Raw genomic sequence first — 27,884 nt, forward strand, 5'->3', positions numbered from 1 at the left:
TTTTTTTTATGGTAAACTTATGAAGCATTCACTTATTTGTATAAGCCTATCCGTATGTCCAAAATGACTGGGGAACAGACAGGCATATGGTTGAGAGAGTCATAAGATGGTGTGGGATCTACTGGAAAGAAATGCTGTCTTTTTTTGGCTCAGCAAGAGCCTGAGAAGATGTAGGCCTACCCTTTGCTGTCAGCAGCAATCATGCCACCAGACAAAGCCCAACGTCAAAGATAACCTGAAGACAAATGTAGCCAAATTCTTTTTTTTTTTTTAATTTTTTTTTCAACGTTTATTTATTTTTGCGACAGAGAGAGACAGAGCATGAACGGGGGAGGGGCAGAGAGAGAGGGAGACACAGAATCGGAAACAGGCTCCAGGCTCTGAGCCATCAGCCCAGAGCCCGACGTGGGGCTCGAACTCCCGGACCGCGAGATCGTGACCTGGCTGAAGTCGGACGCTTAACCGACTGCGCCACCCAGGCGCCCCAAATGTAGCCAAATTCTAATGTCAGTCTTAACAACCCTAACCTGAGTCCATCCTACACCTGGCCTTGCATGTAAGTGCACCTAAAATTCTTTTTTATGCTCAAGTTCATTACTCAGGTTGGATGTGTCTTGCAAACAAACGAGGCCCAACTGGTTCATTCTCACAAAAGGAGCAAGGTACGAAGAAAACTACAAACAGGACAAATTTATGTCACGTTGTATTTATTGGTATTCAATCTGTTTTCTTCCCAGAGAGAAAACATATAGTCTGAGGTATCCCATTTTAATAAATCCTTTGCTTCTGGCTTTACATCCTAAATGTCTATGACCCCTAATCAGGGTTCAGTGCCATCACACACAGTGGTTAAAATTTTTCCCTGAGATCATTAAGGCTATGCCTTGAGCCACAGAATATCTTGCTCTACCAAAATTCAGGAGAAAACAGGAAACTGGACGTCTTTTAGCGGTAGAAGAGGCAGACATCTTAGGTAGAATTCCTGAGAAAAAAGTTGTAGAGTCATCCAATCCACTAATTAATATTTCCCTGGTTGTGAACTCTTATCCCTTCAGAATCTCCAAACATTCTAGAAGGGAAATTCATTTTATTGCATATAAAGACACTTTATCACAGCTGTGCGCACAGTATTTTGACTTTTGCAAACCGCCAGAGAGCCATCATGATGCCTCAGTTTCTGATAAAATGCAAAGCTAGTGAGGTATGGTCAGCCTCTCTCCAGTGGCATGTGGGAAGGAGAATCCCAGACATAGATGATGAGAAAACATGGCTATCACATTAAGTGTGTAATCAGGCCTGCCATGTGTTTCAACATGGTTTGAAATCAAAACAGCTCAGGATCTTCTACAAGTACAAATGGTGGAAAGACTTACTGGATCATCACCTCAGACCCCAGCCAAATCAACACACCAAAGCATCAGGCAAATGGACATCAGCACGTGTCTCCCAGTCTGATGCACCAAGAGTCCAGTCTGAAGGGGATGGCATCCCAGCAGCCTCTCCTGGGTTGCAAGAAGTCACATTCTGGGAAGGAGCCAGCTTGCCAGGATTGGTTGCCCTTGCATTTGTTGTTCCTCCACCCACCCATCCCCCTAAGATGGCACAATGGAATGATTGTGTTCCCTATTGAGGACTTCCCTTTTTAAAAATAAACAAGCAAAAGTTTCCCTAATCTGACCCACATTCAATAGTGGAAGAAGGCAGCCAGTCCCGGGGTAGGGAGAGTGGGAAAGGAAGCCAGGCATCAGGCAAACACACTTGGGGACGATGTGTGGGACAGTGTGCAGGCCTCCGAAGATAGAATAGTGAAAGAAAAGCTGAGCATCAGTGGGCTGTGGCACTTGCAGAGACATCGTTCCATGGACACACCATTCGTTCCCTTTCTTAGGTTTTCTTGAGGTAATTCTGACAGGCTTTTGCCATGTCCTTCAAGAAGTTAGGAACGCCATTCTGCAAAGGAAAGAACACTTGTCACTTCTGTGTCTTCACAGACATTACTCCTGATTCTTTGGGATGTGGCAAAGGTAAACAAAGATGCCTTGAGAATAATAAATATGACAGTAGGTCCCCTGTCCAATTTCAACAGAACGTCGCTACAGATAATGACAGAAGACCCAAGGCACAGGCGAGACTAGACAGCAGGGGACACTGTTGTATGCCTTGGCTTTCACTAGTAAAAAGCTAAGATGTTTCTGAGACACCATTTTTTTGGAGAGAAAAAACATAGGAAATGGGATTGGGTTGGGTTGTGGGATTCTTCCACAGAAATCAGATAAAGGACTTCTTTTACAGAATTAGAAAATGGTGAGGCTATGGGGGCAAAGGGTTAGGCTATTTTATTATTTAGTCAGTGCCGAACTTCGTACAAGATTTTCCCCAGACACTGCTTTATTTACTACTACTCTACAGGGTCGGTAGTATCCATCTCCATTTTTAAAAGGGAAGAAATTGATGGCTTCCCTAGATTACACAGACAGAAGCAGGACCGGGATTCAAAATCACATGTATTTGACTCAAACCCTGTGCGCTTTTCACTCTCCAGGGAATGTGCTGAGCCCTCCCACCAGGAAGTAGGTCTCCAAAGCAGGCTGAATGATTCTCATCAAGCCAGGTCCCTAGGCAGTCTGCAGTGATCCAGTACCACAGCAGTTCCCTCTCCTTACAGGGAAACAAAACACAACACAACATCAGTAACAAAACTGGGGGCTTCCAGGCTTGGACACATCTGGTTGTCTCTGGAGCCAGGTTAGCCTTCCAGACTCCTCCATAAGCAGGGCAGGGTCTAAAGGCCCCATCTTCTCTATAATGAGCAGGCTATTGTCAGGAGGATCCAGACAGTGATCCCAGCAGGGTGTTGCCGGCAGGGAGGGTCTGACATTCCAGCTAAGGATTCTTTGTCTTTTGTCCCAGACTCCACATCCTGGGTGTTGGCAACCTCAGTCCTAACTGTAGTCACTCAACCAAGCTGCTTCATAAAAGAGCCTCATTAGGCCTGAGATAGGATGTCTCTTCAGCCTGACAGCCCCTTGGACTAAGTCAACATTTGTCAAAGACACTTCCCCCTCCTGCCTCCTGGGATCTCACCTTGGCGACCCAGTTAATGAGCCAGGACGGAATCTGGCCACCCGGGTTATCGAAGTAATACATGAAAACTAGAGGAGAAAGAAAAGACAATTCAGGAGGAGGAAAAATGTTACAAAGACAAAAACAAACCCTGCCAACCTTCCCCTTTTAGATTCAGAAAGAAGGGAGGGAGCACAGGATTCAGGAGGACTTCTCTTCCCTGTCTCCCAGAATATTTATTTGTAAACATTTTTAAATCGCAGTCACAGGCACATTTTGCTGCTACTCATTAAACACCTGGCAATGTTCTATATACCTGGATATAGTATCTTATTTAATTACTTCTCTCTTTATTACCTTCATGGTACAATTGGGTCGGTAAGAACAAACCCGAGCTTATAAATGATAACATGGAGGCTCAGAGAAGTTAGGTGGCATGTCCAAGGTGACATCTGAAAAGCGTCAGAACTAAGCTTCAGATTTTGCCTCACATGCAAGGCCACACTTGTTCCAGTACTGTAGGCGGCTACGTATGCCTACTCTGCTCACAGGTTTTCTCCACGTGGGCTGGAACTCCAGAGAGGCAAGTCCTGAGTCTCTGGGTTTCTGCTGGGCAGGAGCTGCGTCCTCAGAGACAGTGCTGCCAGCCTTCTTGCCCACCCTCAGGCCCAATGTATGCATCCCGAGGACCAATCTAAAGTGAGAGTTTCTAAACCTTCTGGCTCTAATTTCATCCGGACAGTGCAAGAGTCAGTAAAGAATGGGCTGAGTCAGATCTAAATGTCCCCCACGCACTCAAGTTTCTGGGGGAGAATGGAGTCTCTCTCCAGGTGTTGTCTTCTACACGTGCCCATCCTCTGAACTCGGGGAATAAGCACCATGAATTTTACGTGCCTCACAATCAGCATGGCCTTGATACAGGTGGCCCTGGTCAGTGCACCAACATGCACCCCGGCCTTACCTTTGCTTCCCTTCTTGCCATCACTCTCGATTGCGAGGCTCTGCTTGTACTGATTTACCCGGATCACACCAGGCCTCTCGGCAAACTGCGGCACAGAAGTGCTCTGGGCCAGGACCACATGGATCTTCCGCCCTTCCATGTCCAGCTCTTGCCGCTGCCGGATGTAGATGTACTGTACTGCCAGTCAAGGCATGATATCAATGCCAGCCTTACAGATGGGCAGAAGGAAAACCCACAAGCCAGAGGCAAAGGGAGAGGACTCTGTTCCTCTCACCTGGCATTTGTTCCCTTATACTGTTACTTCACTTCCTTGCCCTGTCTCTCTACCTGCACTGTAAGATGGTGTCCCACACTGTCTGATGTTCTCATCTGACAGCATGCCTTACCTACCTGTGAACGAGTCCTTGATGCTTTTAATTATATAGAGAAACCCCTCCTCCTTTCTCTAAGAAGGCACTGTGAGTTATCAGAGGATTGATCACTCATCAGTGGTGTGATTCTGCATTAGTTACTCCCTGTTTCTGAGGCGAAGTTTCCCTCTGTAGGGAAAGAGGGTTACACTGCTCAGCAGGCATGCTTGGTGGGGGCACTGGAGAAACCAGGGCAGAACAGGCACCCCATAAACTTTGTCCTTCCCTCCTCCAAAGCTCTAGTTGCTGACTTCTAAGCACAGAGGATGGCCAAGCAATGTTACTTACACCTGCTGGTCATAGGAAGAAACCTAAGCACCTGAATGTTTAGTAGGTAGATGTCCTCTCTGGGTCAACATTGATTCACCAAAAATAACAAAGCCATTTCATCTCAATAAACACTTGTAGAACACTCACTATGTCTATGGCACTATTCTAGAGAAGATAATTTAATCCTAAGAAGCAGTGAGAGTTACCATTTATTCAGACATTACTATGTGCTTTACATGTAGCACCAGTTTTGATCCTGAAATGGTCCCTATGAGTTCGGTGTAAGTCTCCCCATCCTACTGATGATAAAACTGAGGCTCAGAAAAGTAAAGAAACTTGCCAAAGACCCATAGCTCAACTGGAACCTGAATGCAAGCCCAGATCTGGCCCCCAAACCTAGTTAGACTTGCATAGCTAGACAGGCCTCAATAGAATTTTAGGTTTTGCACTAGAAGGAATTCAAAGACTAAACAATTAAAAAAAAAAAAAAATCACCCTAAGTATAACACAATTATACTTACTATAACAGCAACAACCATAGCCCCATGCCACCTCAGAGTCTCTGTGGCACCCACAGTGGTCCCAGCCCTCACTCAGACAGCCTGCAGGATGGGATGTTGCCCCCGTTCTCTGTGGACTGACGAGTAAAGTTCTTAAATGTCTTGGGGGAGAAATGAATTTGCTTTAGCTCTGGCTTTCCTCCCCCAGGCCTCTTTCCTCACAGCCAAGATTGTCCTACTCTCTCCCAAAACTTGCTCAGCTCATGTGACAGATATCACCTGACACTCCCTTGAGGAAAAATCAGCTGATCTATTAAGACTTGGCAAAGGTCTTCAAAGGGTTGGGAGGTTGCTGGACCTTCCATAGAGCCTATGAACAGAGAACCACCAGGTCACTGAGGTCCAGAGAAGCGAAGGGACTTTTCCAAAATCACACAACAAATCAGGGAATAAGCTCACATTCAGTCTGGGATCTCTAGCTCAAAATGAATGTTCTTTTCCACTGCGCTATTCTCTGTTATCAAAAATTTAACCCTTAGTGGAGAGACATATGTGCATATGAGAAACTCACTGTGGGACTGTGGGGCCTGGAAAGCCAATTAAATAGAACTTCAAGTAGCCCCAAGTGTCCACTCCTAAGACCTACCCAGCAGTGTCACAGTGAGGTCAGAGAGATGGACTCATGCCCTGGTCAAGGTCACCATCTCTGGAAAGAGCTGCACCTGGGTCCAGAACCTGCCTCTGCCACCCACTAGTTGTGTAAACCACAGCAAAGTTCTGACTTCTCTTTGCATCAGTTCCCTTGACTACAACATGAGGATGATGGAACTCACTTTGCACAGTTGTTGGTAGGATCAGAGGTAACCACATAAAACCTAAGAAGTAATCCACGATCTGTTGAAATATGTACCATGTGTGTACCAACTACCTAGCAGTATGCGGGCAAGAAATAAACCCTTAAGGGGCGCCTGGGTGGCTCAGTCGGCTAAGAGTCCGACCTCAGCTCAGGTCACGATCTCGCAGTTCGTGGGTTCGAGCCCTGTGTCGGGCTCTGTGCTGACAGCTCAGAGCCTGGAGCCTGTTTTGGATTCTGTGTCTCCCTTTCTCTCTGACCCTCCCCCATTCATGCTCTATCTCTCTCTGTCTCAAAAATAAACGAACGTTAAAAAAAAAAAAAAAAGAAAAGAAATAAACCCCTAAGGATTTTATAATCTGGTTGGAGCCAAGGTAAACACATACACTTAGACACAAACACACACACACACACACACACACACACACACACAATTTCTATAAAACACACCCGCATGCTCCTTCTCTTTCTTGTGAATAATTATTTAAGAACATACAAACTTGTATAATGTCAGAGCTAGAAATTCAGTGGCTCTCCAAACTTTTTTTAACCCACAAGACCCTTTGCTGAAAGGATCTTCTATGGAAATTCAGTGTGTAAAACACTTGACTGCTATGATTGAAGAGGACAGTGAAGGAGTGGAAACCTCACCCCTCAGTCATCCTGCCCCCACCCTGCCTGTCCTTGAAATTCCATCCCCCATAGGAGGCTTGTCCTGAGAGGGCCTCCTAGAACCTTGTAGTGTTAGCTAAAACTCCCCACATTCCATTCAACTGCTTTAATGATAAATGAGGAAACTGGGGAAGAAACATATCCCCAGTACCCAGAGCCAGCAGTCAAGGAGGGATCGCTGTGGGGTCACTCAAACTGGAGAGGAGATGGGGAGGGCTGGAAAAGTGAGGGTGTGAGTTGCAGTCCTCACTCTGTATGTATGCCTCTGTCACTTTACCTCCCTGGGTGCTCACTTCCACCTCTAGATTGAGGGAATTTGTAAACACTAGAAGAACTTCTCTCCAGGTCCCCATTTCTGGAGCCAACAAATTCAAGCCTTAGAAAACTTTTCAGGAAAGTCTGAGCTGCCCTCCAGTGACCACAATCATAGACGCTACACATGGTCAGGCCCAGAAATCACACTCTGAGGTCTCCAAAAGCCACACAAGAAGCAACAGCTTCAGCAGATGTTTCTGCAAGAATCAAAGGACAACACTGTCCACATTGCCATGGGCATGACACCACTGGGCAACAGCCAAGGGGCACAGAAACACTTAGGAAGTCAAGTAGTGATGTGCCTTGAGAAAGGATACGTCTCGGTTGGACATGGGAAAAGGGTACTTCACTTCCCAGTAGACCACGGTTTCTCCATTGCATTCCTTTTCATAGAGTTCTAAGGAGAACAAAAGAAGTTAATGTATCTGGAAGCTTTCTGGGCTTCATTTAACAAAAAGCCTAGGTATGATTATCTCTGAGGGTAATGATAAACCACTAACTCATAAGGCACAGAATTCTAGGAGAAATAAGATTCATTAATGCTAAAAGCTTGTTGCCCAAGAGCAGAGTCTAGTAGACATTAAAACACAGTAAAAATAAAATAACAAAACGTGTCCATTGTATAGCACACGCAAGATTCTCAAATACAATGCAATGGAACAAAATCAGGCATCCAAAAATAAACGTTCAGGTTATAAAATCAGGGCAACCAGCAGATGTCACTAGAGTACCAGTAGTTTTGCTTTTGATTTCTCTCTCTAGATTTCTTGACCTATTACAGCTAGCCCTGAACTGAGTCACCCAGTCTAGTGCGTTCAACTGGGAAATGAAGGTTCTAGCCAGGGCAGTGTCCTTCCTAAACAGCTAGGAAGTGGCATAGCTGTGGCTAACCCTAAGTGTCTTGCTTCTCTCCCCTGTTTCTTTACACACTACCATGACTGCAATGACCAGATTCCCTTAATATTTCATCGTTCTATAGTGTGCAAATAGCAGCTAACTTGGCTGGAGAGAGCAAAAGCATTCAATGGCATGTACACCCTCTGACCCCAAGCTGTGCAGTATGCCTTCATACTAAGCATTTATTTAAAGGAGGCAAGCCAAGGCTGCTGAAGTAACCATGACAGACCCTTAAGGAGATGCTGATGGGGGAAAAGTATTCTTTAATTCAGCTTTGGGAGGAAAATCTATTAGAAGACCATGGATTAAAGAGCTTGCCCATTGGTGCCACAAGAGACTAAAGACAGCCCTTGAGAGGAAGGGAAGAAGTAGACATCTGTGACCTTTGCATACTCAGCATCACCTCCCCCTTCTTGAACCAGTGATCTCCATTCTCCTTCACCCTTCCCCTCCTTGACTATGCGGTTTAAGCAGGACTGACTCAGCATTAATTTCAGGGCTGGGAAAATGAGCAAGATGTGGCCACAGTGATTCATTCAGGGATGGTGCATCTGGCCAGGGTCTTACCTTATGGTTTAGTAAAGGCCCTCAGGTAGCTCACAGAATATCTAGAAGGACCAGAGCTGGGCTTAGAACCTCAGGATTGTTCCAGAGAAGCCAAATTACTGCTGCTACCGGACTGGACACCATAGTGTGAATGGCTGATGCCAAGTACCAAACATCAGAGGCTCTGCAACTGTTTCTCCCAGTGTCAGACACCTTAGCCCTGACCATCACCAGAAAATTGATTTTGCATGCTGCAGTTCTCTCTCACATTGAAGCTGCATGTGTGTCTTACTGGCAACATCTATATTACATCCCTGAGGAGACTGGGACAGAGAACATCTGGCTTCTCCCTTGAATGGACAAGTATCACAGTTCTTCCTAGATAGAAAGGGTACTGGAAAACACTAGGAGACCACAACCATGACAAACATCCACAGGAGGCCATGAGAGCAAATTCTGGGGCTCTGGCTGCCGTGAGCAGGAAAGTGGAATGCTCCTTCCTGTTCCCGTGGGGTTATTATCTATATGGTTAGACTATAAGCCTGGATCTTCTGGTGGCCATCTTTGCCATGACATAAGAATCTGCCTGAGAATTAGGTCAACTCAGAAGAAAACTGAGTCGAGATGGAGAAGTTATTTCAGCATTAGATGCAGCTGTCCTAGAAGTCAGATACCCCTGGACTTTTCAATGCCATGAAACCAATAAACTCTTTTCCATTTCTCACACTGGCATTTGTTAACTTTTTGTTGCTTGCAACCAAAAGTCCTGACTATAGCAAAGGTCTTTCAGAGTTTACATGCACCTTGGCTAGTTCTGCAGTTCTCTTCCACTGTGACTGATTTGGCAGAGGCCACTCCCACCTTTAAGTGACAGGAGGAACCCCTATTTAATGCCTTTCACAGGTGGCATTCTCCTTCAGGGCATCACCCTTCCCCTCCTCCTTGACTTTCAGGGCAAAATCTAAGAACTGGAGCCTTGGAGCTCTGGACCTTCCTCCTGCCTTAGCTCTACATTCTGCTACCCCAATAACACAATAAAACCAAACTGCTCACAGTTTTTGAACACACCATGCTGTTTCATGCCTTCCTCCCTTTATTCATGCTGTTCCCTGGGCCTCAGATGGCCTCAAGCCCACCATCCCCTCACCTTCTCACCCTCTCACCTATATGCATTCTTCTTGTTGATAAAACTTTGATTCAACTTCCAAAACAAAGCTTGGACACCACCTCCTCCAAGAAGCTGCCTATGACTACCTAGGTATGTGAGATGATGTTCAACTTACAGTGAGAACAAAGGAGCCTCCAGAGCAAACTGGAGAGTAGCAGCTAAGGGAATGCAAGGAATCACAAAGGAAACACAAAGGAATCATGTTTCAGCCCAACACTTAAGACTTGCATGCCAAGATTAAAAATAAAACATAACAGTAGAAATTGAACCTGTTGCTTTCTACTAGATGGAATAAGTTAACAATAGATTCTACTTTCTAGATTTTTTTTTTTCTTAATAATAGATGTTATTCACCTTTAACATATTGGTCCCACTGTTTTCTGTAGTCTAAGTCCATGTAGACATCTGCGAGTAAAGCTGGAGGGCAGTCGTCCAGAACACCAAAGACTTTATACTCATAAAGTCCCGTCTGCTGTAAAAACAGAACAGGCAAAACAATCTATTGATTTCCAAATAGACAGCCGGATGACACAGCATATGAAAAGCAGATGTTCATACAACACCAATTATTGAGTACCTCCTCTGTGGTCTTGGTAACACAATAATGAAAAAGCAGATGAGGCCCCTGCTCTAGTGGATCATACATTTATTGTAGACATTGGTGGTGGTGGTGGTGGTGGCTATAAATGCTATCTAGGTAATTTGAATAGTATATAAGGAAAGTTATGTCATCAGTGGTGCCTGTTTTGGGGGCAAGGGGTGTCCTACGTAATCAAGTAATCAGGAAAGACCTCTATGAGGGATAACCTTTATCAGAACATCTTATTCTAAATATTAGAAGGAACCAGCCATGGGAAGATCAGGAAAACCCATTCCTGGTATAGGGAAGACCTTCATGTTTATGAACCTTCATGCTCAAAAAACAGGAAGTCATAAGATCCAGAGAACTGTGGATTGGGGAGGTGGTAGGAGCTGAGGTCAGAGAGACAGTGGTGTCCAGACTCCACAGGGCTTTGTAAACCAGGGTGATGGGATAAAGATTTTGTTCTAATTACTAAGGAAAACCAATGAGTGACTTTAAACAGAGGAACACTAAATAAAAAGATGATCCTTGATGCTTGGTAGAAAATAGATCATAAGGGAGCAAGAAGATGGTTTGAAGACCAGTCCAATGGTCCAGATAAGAGATGATGGTGATTTAAACAAGGAGGTGACAACAGTGATTGAGAGAAGTCAGTGATTTAGGGTTATATTTAGAAGTAATGTTAGCAAGAAGTGCTGACAGATTGCCTGTGGAGAAGAGAAAGTAAAGAATTACTTAGAACCTCTGCTTGAACAACTAGGTAAATGAGAGATCCATGCTCTAAGATAGAGAACACTTGGGAAGAGGTGATATGTGAGCTATGGGGATATCAAGAATTCTACTTTTGAGTTTAAGATGCTTATTAAACATCCAAGTGGGAGTGTCATATAGGCAGCTAATGCTCAGGGGACAGGTTACTATTTTAGATATCCATGGGGCATAATGAAACCTAACACATTGTTTTTATCAATGCCAAGAAAGAATTTGTCAACAACTTCCTTTTTATGTAAAGAACTTGTGTATAAAACATCAGCTTCAAATCACATTAGTCCTCTTTATAAAAAAAAAAGAGAGAGAGAGACCATTTCTAGATTCCAAAGGATGAGAGTTCCCCCCCCACCCCACCCCCACCCCCCACCGGCCTTTTTTTTTTTTTCCTTCATGCGAGACCGTATCCTCCTCTGTGAGGGTTCTGGGGCTAGAGTTGGCCATGTTATGCATTTCACTTTCCCTACGATGGCAACTAACAATTCCTGACCCTCCCCTTGCCTAAAGGCTTTACTGTTAAGATTAAACCAAAGGCTTTTAGATTAAGTTCCATGCAAAAGCAAACAAATAAAACAAAAATGATGCTTTTAGAATGACACATTCTTCCATGTGCTAAAGCAATGTTATTGGCTAATCGAACATGTTAAGTCAAGAGGTAAACATGGTGAAGCTTTCTAGATATCTTGAGGCTACAAGGGCTTCCTGGCTCAGGAGGCATAACCCAGGGCAAAACATATCCTAGTTTAAGAATCTCATCTGTCTGTTAAATTAACTGGTAAGAAATGGAAGATGCAATTGAAATGGAATTCATAAAGTTCTTCCAGCTCTAAAAGTATGTGACTTTATACCAAAGGTTTCCAACCAGCAAATGACAAACTAGCAGATCTAAACACCTCACATGCTGTGAGCACAGCACACGAGGTATTTAGATATGCTAGTTTGTATACCCCAAAAGAAAGACAAACATCAGGAGAAACACCTCCTTCTCCCTCCTGTGCCCTCCCCTCACACAGATGGGAAGATAGTGAGGGTTTATACATACTCATACATTTATTAATCATCTCTGGAAGAGAGACAGTTCCCTGTTCAGGAATGCTGGGGCCCATTTTCTGTACATATTGAGCAAAAGGGATAATTATGCATTGAGATAATGATCTCAGTTTACATGAGTTAACTTTGGTTATCTGGATAAGATAAATTAAGACAAACTGTTTCCTTACACTGGTTCCCTTCCCCTTCTGAATTTAGTTACTGTCCTTAGTGACCTCAGTCCTATACATATCACAGAAAAGAAAAACAGAAAGCCCTCTTAGAAAGAGAAAAATAAAACGATGTGATTTACGTGAATACAGAAGAACGAACTATTGTTACAACTTCCTTTAAACACTCCCTTCGTGGCAGAACTGAGAAATGCCAGGACTCCAGAGGAACAAAATGCTTGGTAACACTTCCCTCGTCTATCAATAAAATGTTCTTTTCAAGTAACAAACAGCCCACCAAAATTCTTGGATCAAGGCACCTTTTCACCTATTATTTCTTTCTGACAAGGATCTCTGCAAACATACACACGATTTTACTTTCCTTTAAAAAATAAAGTGAATTTTTTATAACTGTAGAAATAATATTCATTATAGGAAAATTGGAAAATGCAAAAAACTGAATAAGGAAAATATAAATGACATGTAACCCCATAATCCACAAAGATCTATTGGTAATATTTGACATATTTCTTTTAAGTACATAAATACTTCTATATGTTACAAAATCGGAATAATATGGTTTAAACAACTTGTATTCTCTATGGAGAGATCAGACCTAATTTAATTATTCTCATTCAGTCCTTCGTTTCTAATTTTTTTACAAATATAAATATTGCTGGAATAATTATTATTTCAGATGGACCAACTTGGTCCATAATTCTAATTTCTTTCATTCTTCCTTAGAGATAGATTTTAGTAAAGGTTGTATATGCTTTTTTATAAGTTTAAGGTTCTTCATGCTTTTTATAAGGCTTTAAGAATTTATACCAATGTATACTCTTACCAATAGCACAGGAACATCTCATCAGGATTGGGTACCATTGTTTGTGCAAATAGATAGGAAAGGGAATAAAGCTTGGCTTGATTTGGGCAAAGTTTTTATTACTGATGTGTAAGATCTCCTTAAAATTAGAAATATAAACTTTCTGCATTATGTGTAAGATTCAGTAGATGATTCAATAAATGATTCCAAATAAGTTTACTCAAGAGATTCTTGGCTTTCCTGAAGCTCCTCCAGAAAATCATTTGTAAGAATGTCCCATTTATTTATCATGCTGTAAAACTTGGTGTATATTTTTCTAATTCTCCATGTATGAATAAAATTGAAAAAAAATTATTCGGTGGTAGAGAATCAGTAAATACCTTGTGTAGAATACAGTGACCAGAAGAAACAGAAGATTTACCATAGCACAGAGTGCCTTCTTTCTTGCTAAGAGAACCTCTGTGGCAATGTACACAACTAATGACTTTGCCGGTCTCCTACACTGGTTTGACTATGGCTATTTGGAGCTACAGCAGCTATTTTGTAATGAAGAGGTATCAAACACGAGGAGGAAGACTAAAAAGACTCATTGTTTTACTGGCATCATTGATCAGCTAAACCAGTGCCATCAACTACTGACCCCTGCTCTACTTGTTAAATGAGAAAAATAAACCCCTCTTTGAGTCACTGTTTGTACAGTTTCCTGTTACTTGCAGCTAAAAGCAATCTTAATTGATAAAAATGATCCTTTCCAACAATGAATTTTACAGGAGTCCTGTGATTTGGGGGAACAGTGAAGGTTAAGAAACTCCCCTCTCCTTTGTGTTCCAGAAAAGAGCTTGTTGCAAAGAACCATCATTCCCCATAGGACTTAGATAAGACTCCCAGATGCTGCCCTTGTTTACCTGTGACAAGGCCAGACACAGACGCTCTGAATTCCCTTGCATTGCCTCATAAATGATTAGCTGAACTGCTTGTCCCCACTGATCCGATCAGAACAAAATGCTTGTGAACCAGACTGGTTAAGTTTCTCTCATTCTTCCCCTAAATGTTGGCCCACCCTCAGGCTGAGCCAGCATACAGCCCCTCCTGAGAACAGATTAGCCTCAGGGCAAAATATTCTCTGATCTACTATCCAGGCATGCCACCTTTTATCTCACTTCCTCACACTGGTTTCTCACCTTGTTTACTCATCTCTATAAAAGAAAAACTCTTTTTGCCTCATTCTTGAGACATTCACAGATCTTATGGTCAAAGCGTTCTCCCTATTACAATAATCTCTCTCCCCACTTTGCAATAATCCTTGTGGATAAAAGTCTCTCCTTGTGAGTCCAGGTTTGTTTTTACTGGGCATTATTACTCTAAAGTAGAAAAGCAGACGGCCAGAATAGTGCTGATAAGACTTAGATGCATTTACAAGGAAAAACTATTATGTATAAATCCATTAAAACAGTACAGAAGTACATAAGCATTGCTACAATGCATTGTCAAGGAAGAGAGGGAAGAGATCATGGCCAGCGTTAATCAACATTAAGTATATTTAATTTTGCATATCTGAAACTCCACACACTGTTATAGAAAGTGCCACCTCCTTAAACTAGGTCAGAAAAAAGTATAATTACAAAAAATTAACATAAATTTTATTATAAAATTACAAACCTGCTAGGACCTACTGTATCCTTGGCCCTGGGAAGAAATCGGGCGTACACATATTCTTGGCTTTTGACCTTGGAACATACTTCCCTCTGGTGATGTCAGTAGTCATGCAATAGCCATGCATTCTGTATTTGAAGTTTTCTGGTCACTTTGACCTGCTATAAATTATTTTACTAATACTAGTAATTGTTCAGTTTTCAGTTTTATATTCATTACCTCATGTAATCTTTAACAGAGTTCTGTGATAGAGATGGGGATGTTAGTGTTATCTCCATCTTTATGTGAAGAAATTATCTCAGACAGGCTAAATTACTTGCTTGAGTCCCACAGCTAGTACTTGGGACAGCCAGAAAGAAGGTGACATGGGCCCTTCTACTTCCTTCAGTGTCTCCTGTTTAGCCCTACTGTCTGCACATTTCCTTCAAACCATTGTTACAAACCACAATCTAATGATTAAGATAAAGAAGACCCATCACATAGCATCTTAGAGCCAGAAGGGGCCTTAGACCTTTACGTAAAAGAGGTCAGTGACTTGCCAAGGGTCCCACTGATGAAGCTGTTGGTTGCAAAGCCTGGACGGGAACCTGTTCCTTCTGGTCCCCAAGCCAGTGCTCTTGCTCCTTCCCTGGACCACCCAGAATGGACCGCCCACTGAGATGCTCCCCTGAGGCCTTAAGCCTGGTGTGTTTGTCTAACAGGCCTCCAAGCAGCCAGAGGAATATTTTTTAGATGCCTCTTCTGTAAGAGATTCAGATCCAGAGCAGGAGAAAGGCAGGAATGGGAAAGGATGAATAATAGAACTTTCAACGGACTAGTGCTTTGCTATCTTTACGTGTATTATTCCAGGGTCATCTCAAAAACCAGAAAATACCCCATGGTGGTTATCGCATGGGCTCAGAGTCACAACCCAGTAGGGTCAAAGCTCTTCTACCCACTAGCCTTGCTTTCCTCAGCTGCAAAGTGGGTCTAATGAATTTGTACTTAAGGGGATGATTATGAGGATTGTGAGCTAATCCATCTAAAATTCTTACCATTGTGCCTCACACATAAGTACTTAGCAGATATTAGATGTCATTGTCATTCATAAGGTGGGTACAATGATCCCCTTTTCCATATTAAATAATTGAGGATTCAGAACTGTAACATAATGCACATTTTTTAGAGAAACTAACATCTATGGAGTATGAAGCCAGGCACTGTGCTTGGTGATTAATACATAAAATAATCCTGTGAGGTAAGCATATTATTATCTCCACTTTATAAATGAAGAAATGGTGGAGGTGTGGGGACAGGGTTTGGCGATTTGCTACTGATCTCACTAATCAGTAATTTTTAAGATACTGTTATTCTGGGGCACTTGTCTAAACATCAGATTGTTATATTTCTTAGCAGTGCTGATTCAAATGCATAAAAGAACTGGACATTTTATTTTCAACTGCATTTATAAGGTTAACATATTTTGAGAAACACTACTGCCAACAGCACACTTATTTGTCCTGAGCAGGATAAATTCTGTAAGAGCTCATGTGTTTACATATGAGAAATGCCAAAATGTCACAATGTTTGCATTTGACATTTGCAGCTCCCTCAGAGGACTAATCTGTTAGACCTCCTTTACCTCTCCCCCACCTGATCCAGAAAGGTGTCACCCCATCTCTGTAAATTATGATGTTCATCTGCATTGACCTCACTGACTGTGAGACAGTCTTGATAAATCACATTTGTCTAATCCTGAAAATGCACCTCTGAGTGTGTGCTGAATTTTCTTAACCTCTCAAAGAGCTCATTCCCATTCCTCAGGAGGGGACAAGATCTCAACTTTGACTGTGGAAGCTGACCAACTCCAGCCACTCTGTGGCAAGTAAACAGGCTCTGAAGTTATGAAAAGTAAGCATTTTTCACCAAAGAGCATCAATTCTAATGACAGGAATCAAGCTACAGCTTCCACTTGGAAGGGTGTATCAAGATAAAAAAAAAAGGCAGTTGTGGGGCGCCTGGGTGGCTCAGTCAGTTAAGCGTCCGACTTCGGCTCAGGTCATGATCTCACAGTTCGTGTGTTCAAGCCCCGCATTGGGCTCTGCGCTGACAGCTCAGAGCCTGGATCCTGCTTCAGATTCTGTGTCTCCCTCTCTCTCTGTTCCTCCCCCACTCATGCTCTGTCTCTCTCTCCCCTTGAAAAACAAATAAAAACATTAAAAAAAAAAAAAAGGCAGTTCAGTAAATCTGATTTAATATTTTAGATCTCTCTACAAAAACATGGCAGGTTTAATCCCTAAGGATTGCACATAGCTAGGTAAGATAATAATGATGGCTAACATTCACTGAGCGCTTACTGAATACCGGACACTGGACTGATATCGGATTATCTCACTTAATCCACACAATGATAATATGAAGTGTGGCTCATTGGGAAACCCATTTTTCAGACAAGGAAACTGAGGCTAAAGGAGTTCGGAGAAATTTCTGGAAAAGGCAAGTCTACAGAGACACGAAGCAGATTGGTGGCTGTCTGGACTGGGAATGATAACAACCACAAGAAGTGTCTTTTGGGGATATCACAAATGTTCTAAAATTAGACTGTGATGAAGGCTGCATAACTCCATAAATTTACAAAAATTCATTGAACTGTACACTTAAACTGAGTAAATTTTATGGTATACAAATGATACCTCATTAGAGCTGTAAAAAAAAAAAAAAAAAAAAAAAAGTCTGTGAAACTCACCTAAAGTCACTCAAATAATGACCGTAGAACCTGGCTTGCAGCCAGTGATCGGACAGCTGAGGTCATGGTCTGTGATACTACCTCTGGATTGTCACTGACCTCTCCAAACATACCATTGGATAAATAAGAAAGCTGTTGAAGTGCATATAGTTATAGCGAGGATGACCGTATTATTTATCATTCCAACCAGCATACTTTTGGGAGTGAAAGGGATGTGGTAAAAATATCACCAGGACAACAGGTATAAACCAGGCCTCTGGGGAGTATATTGGGTAGGACATATACACTTAGCTATGGCTCACAACAAAAACCATTTAATTTACTGTGTTTCAAAATGTATCTTCTCATTGGATCCCCATACAAATTTGGCAGAACAGGAATTATTTCCACTCTACAGATGAGGAAACTGAGAACCCAGCTAGAGTCTCAGGCTCATAAATCCTAAAATGACAGAGCAGTCAGGTGTCAGAAACATACTTTAGTCAGGTGATGCCAAATCTGTCCTGTTGGTTATTTTTGAACAGTCCACAAGCTAAGGATTGTTTCTGCATTTCTAGGTGGTTATATAAGCACCTACATAATATCTTCCATTTTGCCTCTTGGCCCACAAAGCCTCCAATATTTACTCGCTGGCCCTTTAGAGGAAAAGTCTGGTGATCCCTGCTCGAGACCATTGCTACCACCACTTCCAAAACATAAAACTCCGGAAAACTCTGAACTGCCAATGAGTCGTACTGCAATTACACATGTAAGAGAGGAAACTTTGTGTCGTAGTCATATTTACGTTTTATTTTGAATCACATGGGTGTTTACTGTGCAGGCTCAGACCACCCTTCAAAGTAAATCTGCCCATCTTGAGCATGCCATGCAGGACAAATACAAATACAAAAAAAAAAAAAAAACTTAAATATACCCTATTTATTTTTTTTAATTAACTTATTTTTAATTTACATCCAAGTTAGTTAGCACAATATATCCTATTTAAATTCAGAAAAGAAAAAGAAAATCTTGACCTATAGAGAAACATAGATGCAGGTTACACCAGACATCTTGTCAGAAACCATCCATGTAAAACGAGAGTGGAATAAAATATATAGTGTATTAAAAGAGAAAATCCACCAACCTAGAATGCTGTATGCAGTGAAACTGTCCTTCAAAAGTGAAGGAGAGGGGCTCCTGAGTGGCTCCGTCAGTTAAGCGACATACTCTTGATTTCAGCTCAGGTCATGATCTCTTGGTTCGCGAGATTGAGCCCCACGTTGGGCTCTGTGCTGACAATGCTCTGATTCTCTCTCTCCCTCTCTCTCTGCCCCTCCCCTGCTCACCCTTGTTCTCTCTCAAAATAAATAAGGGAAGGAGAAATAAAAAGTTTTTCAAACAAATAAAAACTGCATGAATTCAGCAGCAGCAGACCTACTCTGGAAGAAATGTTAAAAGATGTTCCAAGAGAGAAAAAAAAAAAAATGATAAAGGTCAGAAACTCAGATCTATATAATATATAAAGTGCTTGTTTTATTGTCTTAAAGCTTCTTGGGGCGCCTGGGTGGCACAGTCGGTTAAGCGTCCGACTTCAGCCAGGTCACGATCTCGCGGTCTGTGAGTTCGAGCCCTGCGTCAGGCTCTGGGCTGATGGCTCAGAGCCTGGACCCTGTTTCCGATTCTGTGTCTCCCTCTCTCTCTGCCCCTCCCCCGTTCATGCTCTGTCTCTGTCTGTCCCAAAAATAAATAAACGTTGAAAAAAAAAAATTTAAAGCTTCTTGAAGGTATGAACTTTGTCTTATTCATCAGGTAGCACCGGGATTTAGCATATGCCAGGCACACAATAGGTCCTAAAGACTGCTTGAACGAGCACATGAACAAATATTTTGGAGTTTTCATTCACCCAAAGGTAGCTATGGAGAGGTATCTATCCTAAACTAAATGGCAAAATAAGGTGGTTAAGTCTATCTCTAAGTTTTTCTGGGTCTTTTTTTTTTTTATTTTTTAGTTTTTTTAATTTTTTTAAATTTACTTTTGACAGAGAGGGAGAGAGAGAGAGCTGGGAAGGGACAGAGAGAGAGACAAGATCCGAAGCAGGCTCTGCAGTGAGAGCGGAGAGCCCAATGTGGGGCTCAAACTCACAAACTGTGAGATCATAACCTGAGCCAAAGCCAGACACTTAACCGATTGAGCCACCCAGGCACCCCATCTAAGCTTTTCTGGGTCGTAAAAACACATTAAAGGGGCACCTCTTGATTTCACCTCTCAGGTCATTATCCCAGGGTCATGGGATCAAGCCCAGCATGGGTCTCTGCACTGAGTATGCAGCCTGCTTAGGATTCTGTCTCTGTCTCTCGCTCTGCCTCTCTCCCTGGCTCATTCATATTCTCTCTCTCTCTCTCTCTCTCTCTCTCTCTCTCTCTCTCTCTCCCTCTCTCTCCCCCCTAAAAAACAAAACACATTAAAAGCCCCAGACTAAAATTCAAAGGTTCGTATTTGCATGGATGCTCCCTTTCTTACATGAATACATTCATTTACATAATTTCCCTGATGGATAAAATAGCCTCACAAAATTATGTCTAGGGACTGTGAGCTTGTGAAGTAACAAACTATTCCCACTGAAGGGCCCCTTAGAATTCTCCTTCCACCCATAGGTGGTGACTCTGATGTCAACAGCAGGTTGGAAGACCCAGCAAGAACCATATTGCACTTGACACTGCTCCCATTCAGCCCCTGCTTCAATTGGTATGGTACTGTGTCCAAGGATCCAGAATGTCCAAATCTTTGCTGACAAGTCACTTCTGCTCTCAGAGTCCCGAAGGCCCAATGAAAATCAGAGTTTTGCTTTATTAGTAGTCACCTCCTGTGACCCCCATGGAGGAATTTGGGGAAAGACAGGGTGAGGGTATGAAGCCTGGCTTATACCAAGACAGGAGTGGGAGGTCCTACTCAGCCCTCTCCTCTCAGTCCCCTCAACTTAAACCTTGGGACCAGCATTCTCACACAGTCTCACACCACATGCTCATCAGGAGAGAGAGGTGAAGAGGGGAAGACCTGAGGCTCTGATATATCCATCTAGCTGCTTGCTCAGGAATATGGAAAAAGGGAAAGAGAGAGACACACACAGAGGGAGAGAGAGTGAGCATGAGCAAGAGAGCACAAGAGCTGGCCTCAGTCTGTGGCAGGTAGAAGAATGCCACACATGGGTGCTCCTCATTCAGACATGGTGGCCCTGCCCACTAGTAAAATGTGGCTCCATAAGTGTCCCAGGTCCAATAATCATTAGGTCACTCATGCCGGTAGCTACTCCTCCCTTAGCAGAGAGGTAAAAGGGTGAGAGAAGGGGGCAGAGCAGTCCTGTAATCTGGAAGTGAAGACACTCCTGACGATTGTGATCTCACCTGTGGGGTGCTAGTGGAAACTTCTCAGCCATTGAAGTAAACCTGTTCTTGTGGGAGTTAAATCTGTGCTTCCCACCTAAAGGCCAAACTTTCCCTTAGCCCAGCCTAGCTAAACACCATTTTCCTAGGAATGCCAGGCTTTTTGTATCTTAGTAGGTACACAGCATAGAAAAGAACAGTCCCTGGAAAAGAGCTGTCAGCTCCTGAGCAAACTTCTTGATTAGAAGGCCCATTAAAGGACAAAGGCACACTGCAGGCAGTCCCTTCTCACAGCGCCAGACATTCAGATTTAAAAATGTTAAGAAGTCAAGCCATTAACCCCATCAGCTCAGACCACTACTTACTTGGTCTAAATTGAGGGTGCAAAGCTCTGCCTGCTGATTTCACACTCTCTGTAGGCATGTCACAGTGTCAACTGGCATGGTGATGTGGCCCAGAGCTCCAAGGAGACCTGACTGCAGATCACTGGGAACGCTTTTGTAAGTGACCTGTGGCCCTTCTCTACCAGGGAGACTTCTTGGCACAGCTCAGAAGTCAACATTCACTCCCCCAGGTGGCCACTAACTTAAAAATCAGGAGAGTGAGTCTTCAAATGGTGTTGCTTTTGTCTTAAGATATTCTTCTTTCTCCCTCTTACCTTTCAGTTTCCACTGCTTCTCTAGGACTCTCCACCCCCCAGCACCATTCTAGATGGTCCCCATACATTGGTGGTACTCAGGGTATAGTCCCTGGACTGGTAGCTTCAGCATCACTTGGCAACTGGTTAGAAATAAAACACAAAAAGAAGAAAAAAAAGAAATACCATTGTGCCATATACCATTTCATTTGATGACTGTTGAGAGGTCAGTAATTCTGAAAGGTAAATATTATCCTTGTTTTGAAAATGAGGAAGCTGGGATTTCAAAATGAAAAGATAACTGAATAACATCACCCAGCTAGTAAGTGGGGCCTGGCCCCTGGCTACTCTCCAACCATAGATTCACCCCAGTCCTGTATCCTTTTGGCTCTTCCTGGAAAACAAGGCAAGCTTAGCCTGACTCAGGGACTTAGCACTCAGTGTTCCCCCTACTACAGTGATTTAAAACCCAGCAAGTCCATTTGAATCTCCTGGGAAGTTTTAACATTGAAAACAAAAACAACAACAAACCAGCATATTATGAAGCATTTCAAACATACACAAAAGTAGAGACAACAGAATGATCAACCCCTGTAACGAAAGGGGAGTTTTTCAAAGGACTACCCAGGCCACACCCCAGATCAATTAATTCCAGGATTCTAGAGTAGGGCTTGGTCATGTCTTAATAGCTCCCAGGGTGATCCTAATGTGCTTGCGCTTTGAAAAACACTCTCTGGTACATTTCTCCTCCAGATATTTGCATGATGCAATCTCTCGCTTCATTTCTGTCCCCACTCAAATGTTACCTCGGCAGAAGGGTTCTCCAGATTCCCTCATCTAAAACACATCACATCATCCCTGGCCACCACTGTGATACCATCTCTCTATCCCTTTACCCCACTTTACTGTCTTCATAGCATTTTTCACCCAATGTATCATTACATGATATGGGTTTATTCTCATCAGTGAATGTCGTTCATTGTTCAAGAACTCATTCATTGGAACAGTGGCACATCTTCCCATTCATTGTTTATCCCCAGTGCCTGTGAGGGCAATAGCACATGGGAGGCACTTTGATGAATCTTCTCTGAATGAAAAAAAATGAATGACTGTGGGAAGAATGGAGATTTTAACCCAGGATTGTCTGCCTCTAAAACCCATGTTCTTCCCATGATACCATGTGGCAGTTCAAGGCTAGTTTTGCTTATCCTCCAGAAAGAGAAAGTAATTCTTGCCTTGAAGCAAGCTGTATATTTGGTGCTAAGCTTATCAAAGTAGGCTGGTTCATGTCTAGTTACTAGTAATTAGGTCCTGTGTGGCTCACTTAACAACTGGGTATTATTTCCATCTGTAAAATAGGAAAATAGGCCTGTCCCTACCTATCTTCCAGATTTGTTTACAGGGATAAAGGAAACTTACACGTGACAGCATTTTGTAAATTAAATCACTATGTAATGGTAAGTTATTGACATTACAACCTGGGGAGGAAAAAAGAGAAGAGAGGAAGGAAACAAAAGGCAAAGGAAGTAGAAAAAAGAAGTGAATGAAAAAGATGATGGCATTGAACAGAATGGTTTCAAAGAAACTTTCAAAGTCAAAAACCTGTGATTTAATAGAAAAAGAGAAAATTAAAAAGTATCAAAATACTGTATATCAAAAGTGACCATCTATGGGGCGCCTGGGTGGCTCAGTCAATTAAGCTTCCAACTTCGACTCAGGGCATGATCTCGCGGTTTGTGAGTTCAAGCCCCACGTCGGGCTCTGTGCTGACAGCTACTCAGAGCCTGGAGCCTGTCTTCAGATTCTGTGTCTCCCTCCCTCTCTGTCCCTCCCCTGCTTGTGCACTCTCGCTCTCTCTCTCTCTCTCTCTCTCTCTCTCTCAAAAATAAATAAAAAACATAAACAGAAAAAGCTACAACCTTTTTTTTAATTTAATATAATTTATTTTTTACACCAGATAACTAAAATGCCCCTACACTTCAGTCTTTTCAAAACATGCAATAATAGATCATCGTCACAGTTCATGGTGGATTAACATAAATGTCTATACATGATCCAGATACATAGTAGGTTGTTCCCAAGGGAACAGTCAACCTGGTGGAATGGATAAAAGCCACTGCAAAATCTGTTTACATGAGAAGGGTGGCTGCCCGATTCTTCCTATCATAAAAATTCCTAGTGTTACCTGCTTTTCCCTACCCCACCCCATGAGGCCACTAATATGCTTTATATGCAAGTCATGTTGGACTGGCTTTATCATGATGGAGATATTCATCTATTAAATATGCTTTTTAGCCAAATCATGGTAAATACTTTGTTAGAGGAGGTCCCCTTTGCATGGGTACTATGTGTAACCTTACTGCTGCAAAATTCGAGCAATCCAAGAAGACTTACCAGATTACCTATCTCAGTATCCCTTATATGGTCTTAAAGATGCCAAGAAAAATTAGACTAACAAGAAAATGGGGAGAGGGGAGAATCAGAGCACTCATCTCAATAGAGTGGAAATCTTTAGATGATTATTAAGAAACAGGATGAATGAAACAAATGTTGATGGGGTTGAGGCAAAAGTAGCACTACCTAAAGTTAGATCGACCAGTCATACCCCCTGTTGGCCCTTCAACATTAAAGGGCTCCAAACAAGTCCACTCTGTTTACCCCAGTTGTTGGAATTTAAAAAGCCAGAAAGCAAAGACTGAAATACCTAACCTCACCTGGATTCACCTGCAGCAATAGTCAAGTAGATTAATCAAGATGAAGACTAACAGAAGGACCAAGGTCTTATGGTCTGAGCCCCCAGTTGGGGACCTGAGGACCCAAGGCCATATACACTCATGTGTGTAAAATGGTTTGGGTTGGTGGAAGAAAAGACACATAATGGTAACATGCAGGGTGGATTAAACACCACTGGCCCACAAGACAGAAAAGGGCTTTGGGGCAGATAGGTGCAGGTCTATGCAGAATGTGGGACAAGTGAATTCACTTTTGATAAGGTATGGTATTCGGATGGAAAGATTTACTAACTGGAAATTAGAGGGAATTCTCTTCCGGGAAGAAGGCAAAACATGGAGTCAAACTGGAAAGAAAATGAGGCTTTAGCAAAGTGGGCCAGGCAGCAAATAATGCTGGAAAATGCTAGAACCCAGGAAGGGTTCTAGGAAAGGGCTTATACCCTAACTCAGTAGGACCTCCTCACATTTTAATACAGATGGAGAACAAAGTGGCCATGGAGCAATGGCCCTCTGTCCTAGCTGCTGAGGCTCAGGGCACACCTACTGGAATCCCATGCCCTTTAAACTTAAAGAAGTTACCTGGGAGCACCTATAATTTACATTAGTGTACCATGAATGCCCTTATCCCTAAACAGGTTGAAATAAGACATACGGTATTGTTAGTAGGGATAGGAACTATTCTGAATACCACTCATGTCCTCCCCACAGGAGGGAGGCAGGCCCTGCAATGTAACAATACACAATGGAAACAAGACACAATAGAAAGCCAGGCACTGTCTCAGCTCACAAGCACAAAAGCAAGAAAGCACAGGCTCACTGGAGTAAAGGGTAGAGTGCTCTGGGCTGGCTGGAGGACAAGGGGTGTGCAGATGAATCATGGGAGATAAAGCTGGAAATGTAAGTTGGGACCAAACTAGTTCACTCATCTCAATAGAGTGGAAATCTTTAGATGGTATTAACAAACAGGAAGTATGAGGGGCATCTGGGTGGCTCAGTCTGTTGATCCTCGGCTCAGCTCATGATTACAGGATCCTGAATTCGAGCCCCTAGTCAAGCTCTGTGCTAACAGCCCAGAGCCTAGAGCCTGCTTAGGATTCTGTGTCTCCTTCTCTCTCTGCCCCTCCCCACTCGGTCTCTCTCTCTCTCTCTCTCTCTCTCTGTCTCAAAAATAAACAAACATTGGGGCACCTGCATGGCTCAGTCAGTTAAGTGGATGACTTTGACTCAGGTCATGATCTCGCAGTCAGTGAGTTCAAGTCCCGTGTCAGGCTCTGTACTGACAGCTCAGAGCCTAGAGCCTGGAGCCTGCTTGGGATTCTGTGTGTGTGTGTCTCTCTCTCTGCCCTTCCCCATTCATACTCTGTCTCTCACTCTCTCTCTCAAAAGTACACATTAAAAAAAATTTTTAATAATAAAATATATAAACATTAAAAAATAAAAAGAAACAGGATAAAATAAAAAGCCTTAATGCAATTCAATACAGTCAACAACTTGACAGGATAACTTATAATTTTTGACTTTACAAACGCACAAGAGCAATATGCATTCAGTAGAAACAGTACTTTGAATTTTGAATTATCTTTCCCTGGGCTAATGATACGTGATATAGTACCTTCTGATGCTGGGGAGGGGCAGTGAACCACTACACTTACAACTATTCTGCACCCCATACAATCATCCTGTTTTCACTTTCAGTACACTCTTCAAAAAATTACATGATATTCAACACTTTAGTATAAAATAGGCCTTGTGTTAGATGATTTTGCCCAACAATAGGCTAATGACAGCATTCTGAGCACAGTTAAGATCAGCTAGGCTAACTGTGATGCTCAGTAGGTGAGGTGTATTAAATGCATTTTCAGCTTATGATATTTTCAGCTTATGATGGGTTTATCAGGATGTAAATCCATCATAAGTTGAGAAAGATCTGTACAGTCTACCCAGCAGCATTTGACTTCTCTCAGAGAGGCAATGCAGGAGCCTGCTCATGGCACAGGTCTGGAAGTAGACAGGTGAGTTCTGATCCCAGTTCAGACCTTGAGCAATCACCTTAACCTCTGCACACAGTCATTTCCATATAGGCAAAAAGGTGATAATTACAGTGCCTTACATTAAGACTGACATGAGGATTCAGTAAGTCAATACCTGTGAAGCACTTAAACAGTGCCTGGAACATAAGACAGCATGCAGTGTGTGAGCTATTATAATAGTATTAATTCTGCAATCAACAGTGCCACTGAAAGGGGAGTGGTAAGACCACAGCCTCTCCTTCAGGTGCCTGATCAGGCTGTAATGTGTAGGATGGAAGGGATCAGAGAGGAAGGAGGAAGGCCAGAAGTCTTCTGCAACTCTAGGTGAAAGGTACCATCCAAAGTGCCAACCACAAAGGAATGAAAAGGGAAAGGAAGGGGGCCAGATATCAGGCTTGTCTGAGCAGCTGAATTGACAAAACTTGGCAAATGCCTGGATATGGCTGGTAAGGAAAATGGAATGGTCAGAAGAATAAAAGATTTTGTCTGAAAACATGTCCACTTTGGCACCAAGGCACCTAATGAAATTACACTCAGAAATTAATTCCACCTGTGCTGGACTGTGAGCTTCTTGTTCATTTCGTCACACCCCGTGGTCCTGCTACACACACGTTCAGAGTGCCTCCCTACTCTATACTACTCTGGTTCTCTGCCAGTAAACCTTGATTTCACTTCACTTGCCTAAAAGTGATTTATTATCCCATGTGCCTTCAGCTACTATCACTCACTGTAACTGATGAAAGGTCTCAGGTACAACGCAATCGTTCCACCTGGAAAGCTACCTGATTCCAAAGGCCTCCGGGAGTGCCTGGAGAATTGCTTAATAACCAACTCTATTCCTCCTACCCTTTAAGTTAATCTTCTCCCTAAAGCTTCAGACTAAATTCTTAAGTGCCCCTTACAAGAAAGGGGCAGCTGCAAAATGAAATGACTAAAATGACTGAGATGATATTAGCTCCCTTCTCAGCCACACTGCTCTGCACACACACTATCACCCTGCACATCCAGTCAGTTTCTGAAAAGTCTGGTCTCCTTTCCACCTGTATGCAAACCCTAAGGTTCCCTCCACCCCACCAACATACACACATCAGTGGCACCCACCCGGGAGGAGGATCCACGTCCCTTGCAGCCAAGTGCATGGGGCTCAGACTCTGCAGTCCTGCATTTTAACCCTATCATTAGCTTCCAACAAACCACTCCCGCCCTGGGCCTCAGACTTAGGTTGAATTCGGATGACCTCCCAACTGCAGGGGCAAAGTCAGTTGCCAGCACTGCCCCTGCGCTCGCTCCTCCCTGCTCCGCGTGACCAACTCCGGCCCTGACTTCCTAGGCCGCTGCCCCGCGCTTCCCCTGGGGAGGTTGGCCCCGACAAGCGACTGCCTGGGATCCTCCAGCTGGCCGGCCGCTACCTGGTCCAGCAGCCCGTAGATGCTGAAGCCCAGGGTCTCCACCAGCAGCTCCCAGTTGGCCCCTGCCGGCGCGCGCTGCTGGATCTCCGCGCAGGCCTCCCGGAACTGCTCCTCGGAGAAGCCGCCGGCCGCACCACACTCCATCTTTTGGCAGCCCCAGCTTCTCCGCCTCCTGGGCGAAGCCGCGGACCCGCCGGGTGTGCGCTCTGGGGCAGGCCGAGAGGGTGGTCCAGCGTGATTGGCAGGGACCAGAGGCACGATGGGGCTCTCGAGGGATTTATGGGGAGGGAGGAGCCTAGGGGGCGTGGCCA

At 43.3% G+C, this 27,884-nt stretch overlaps 1 protein-coding gene across 1 annotated transcript; it reads right to left on the bottom strand.

Annotated features, from left to right (window-relative positions):
* Positions 1-690: 690 nt before the first annotated feature.
* On the bottom strand, positions 691-27,849 carry PCTP (phosphatidylcholine transfer protein). The gene is made up of 6 exons (XM_047833745.1): positions 27,574-27,849; positions 10,010-10,127; positions 7,362-7,441; positions 4,025-4,196; positions 3,085-3,152; positions 691-1,950 (listed from the first exon to the last, which is right to left on the bottom strand). Exons 1-6 carry the CDS (start codon positions 27,715-27,717, stop codon positions 1,885-1,887), a joined length of 648 nt encoding a protein of 215 aa, XP_047689701.1. The 5' UTR covers positions 27,718-27,849; the 3' UTR covers positions 691-1,884.
* Between the last annotated feature and the right edge of the window lie 35 nt (positions 27,850-27,884).

This window comes from Prionailurus viverrinus, chromosome E1 (assembly GCF_022837055.1).
Source record: "Prionailurus viverrinus isolate Anna chromosome E1, UM_Priviv_1.0, whole genome shotgun sequence".
Classification (NCBI taxonomy): domain Eukaryota; kingdom Metazoa; phylum Chordata; class Mammalia; order Carnivora; family Felidae; genus Prionailurus; species Prionailurus viverrinus.

Coding starts and splice junctions, on each gene's coding strand:
- PCTP (XM_047833745.1), bottom strand. CDS start 27,717: ATGGAGTGTGGTGCGGCCGGCGGCTTCTCCGAGGAGCAGTTCCGGGAG. Junction 3,153..4,024: donor TGGCAAGAAGGGAAGCAAAG/GTAAGGCCGGGG, acceptor TTTCTCCTCTAG/TTTTCATGTATTACTTCGAT. Junction 1,951..3,084: donor TCATTAACTGGGTCGCCAAG/GTGAGATCCCAG, acceptor TTTCCTTTGCAG/AATGGCGTTCCTAACTTCTT.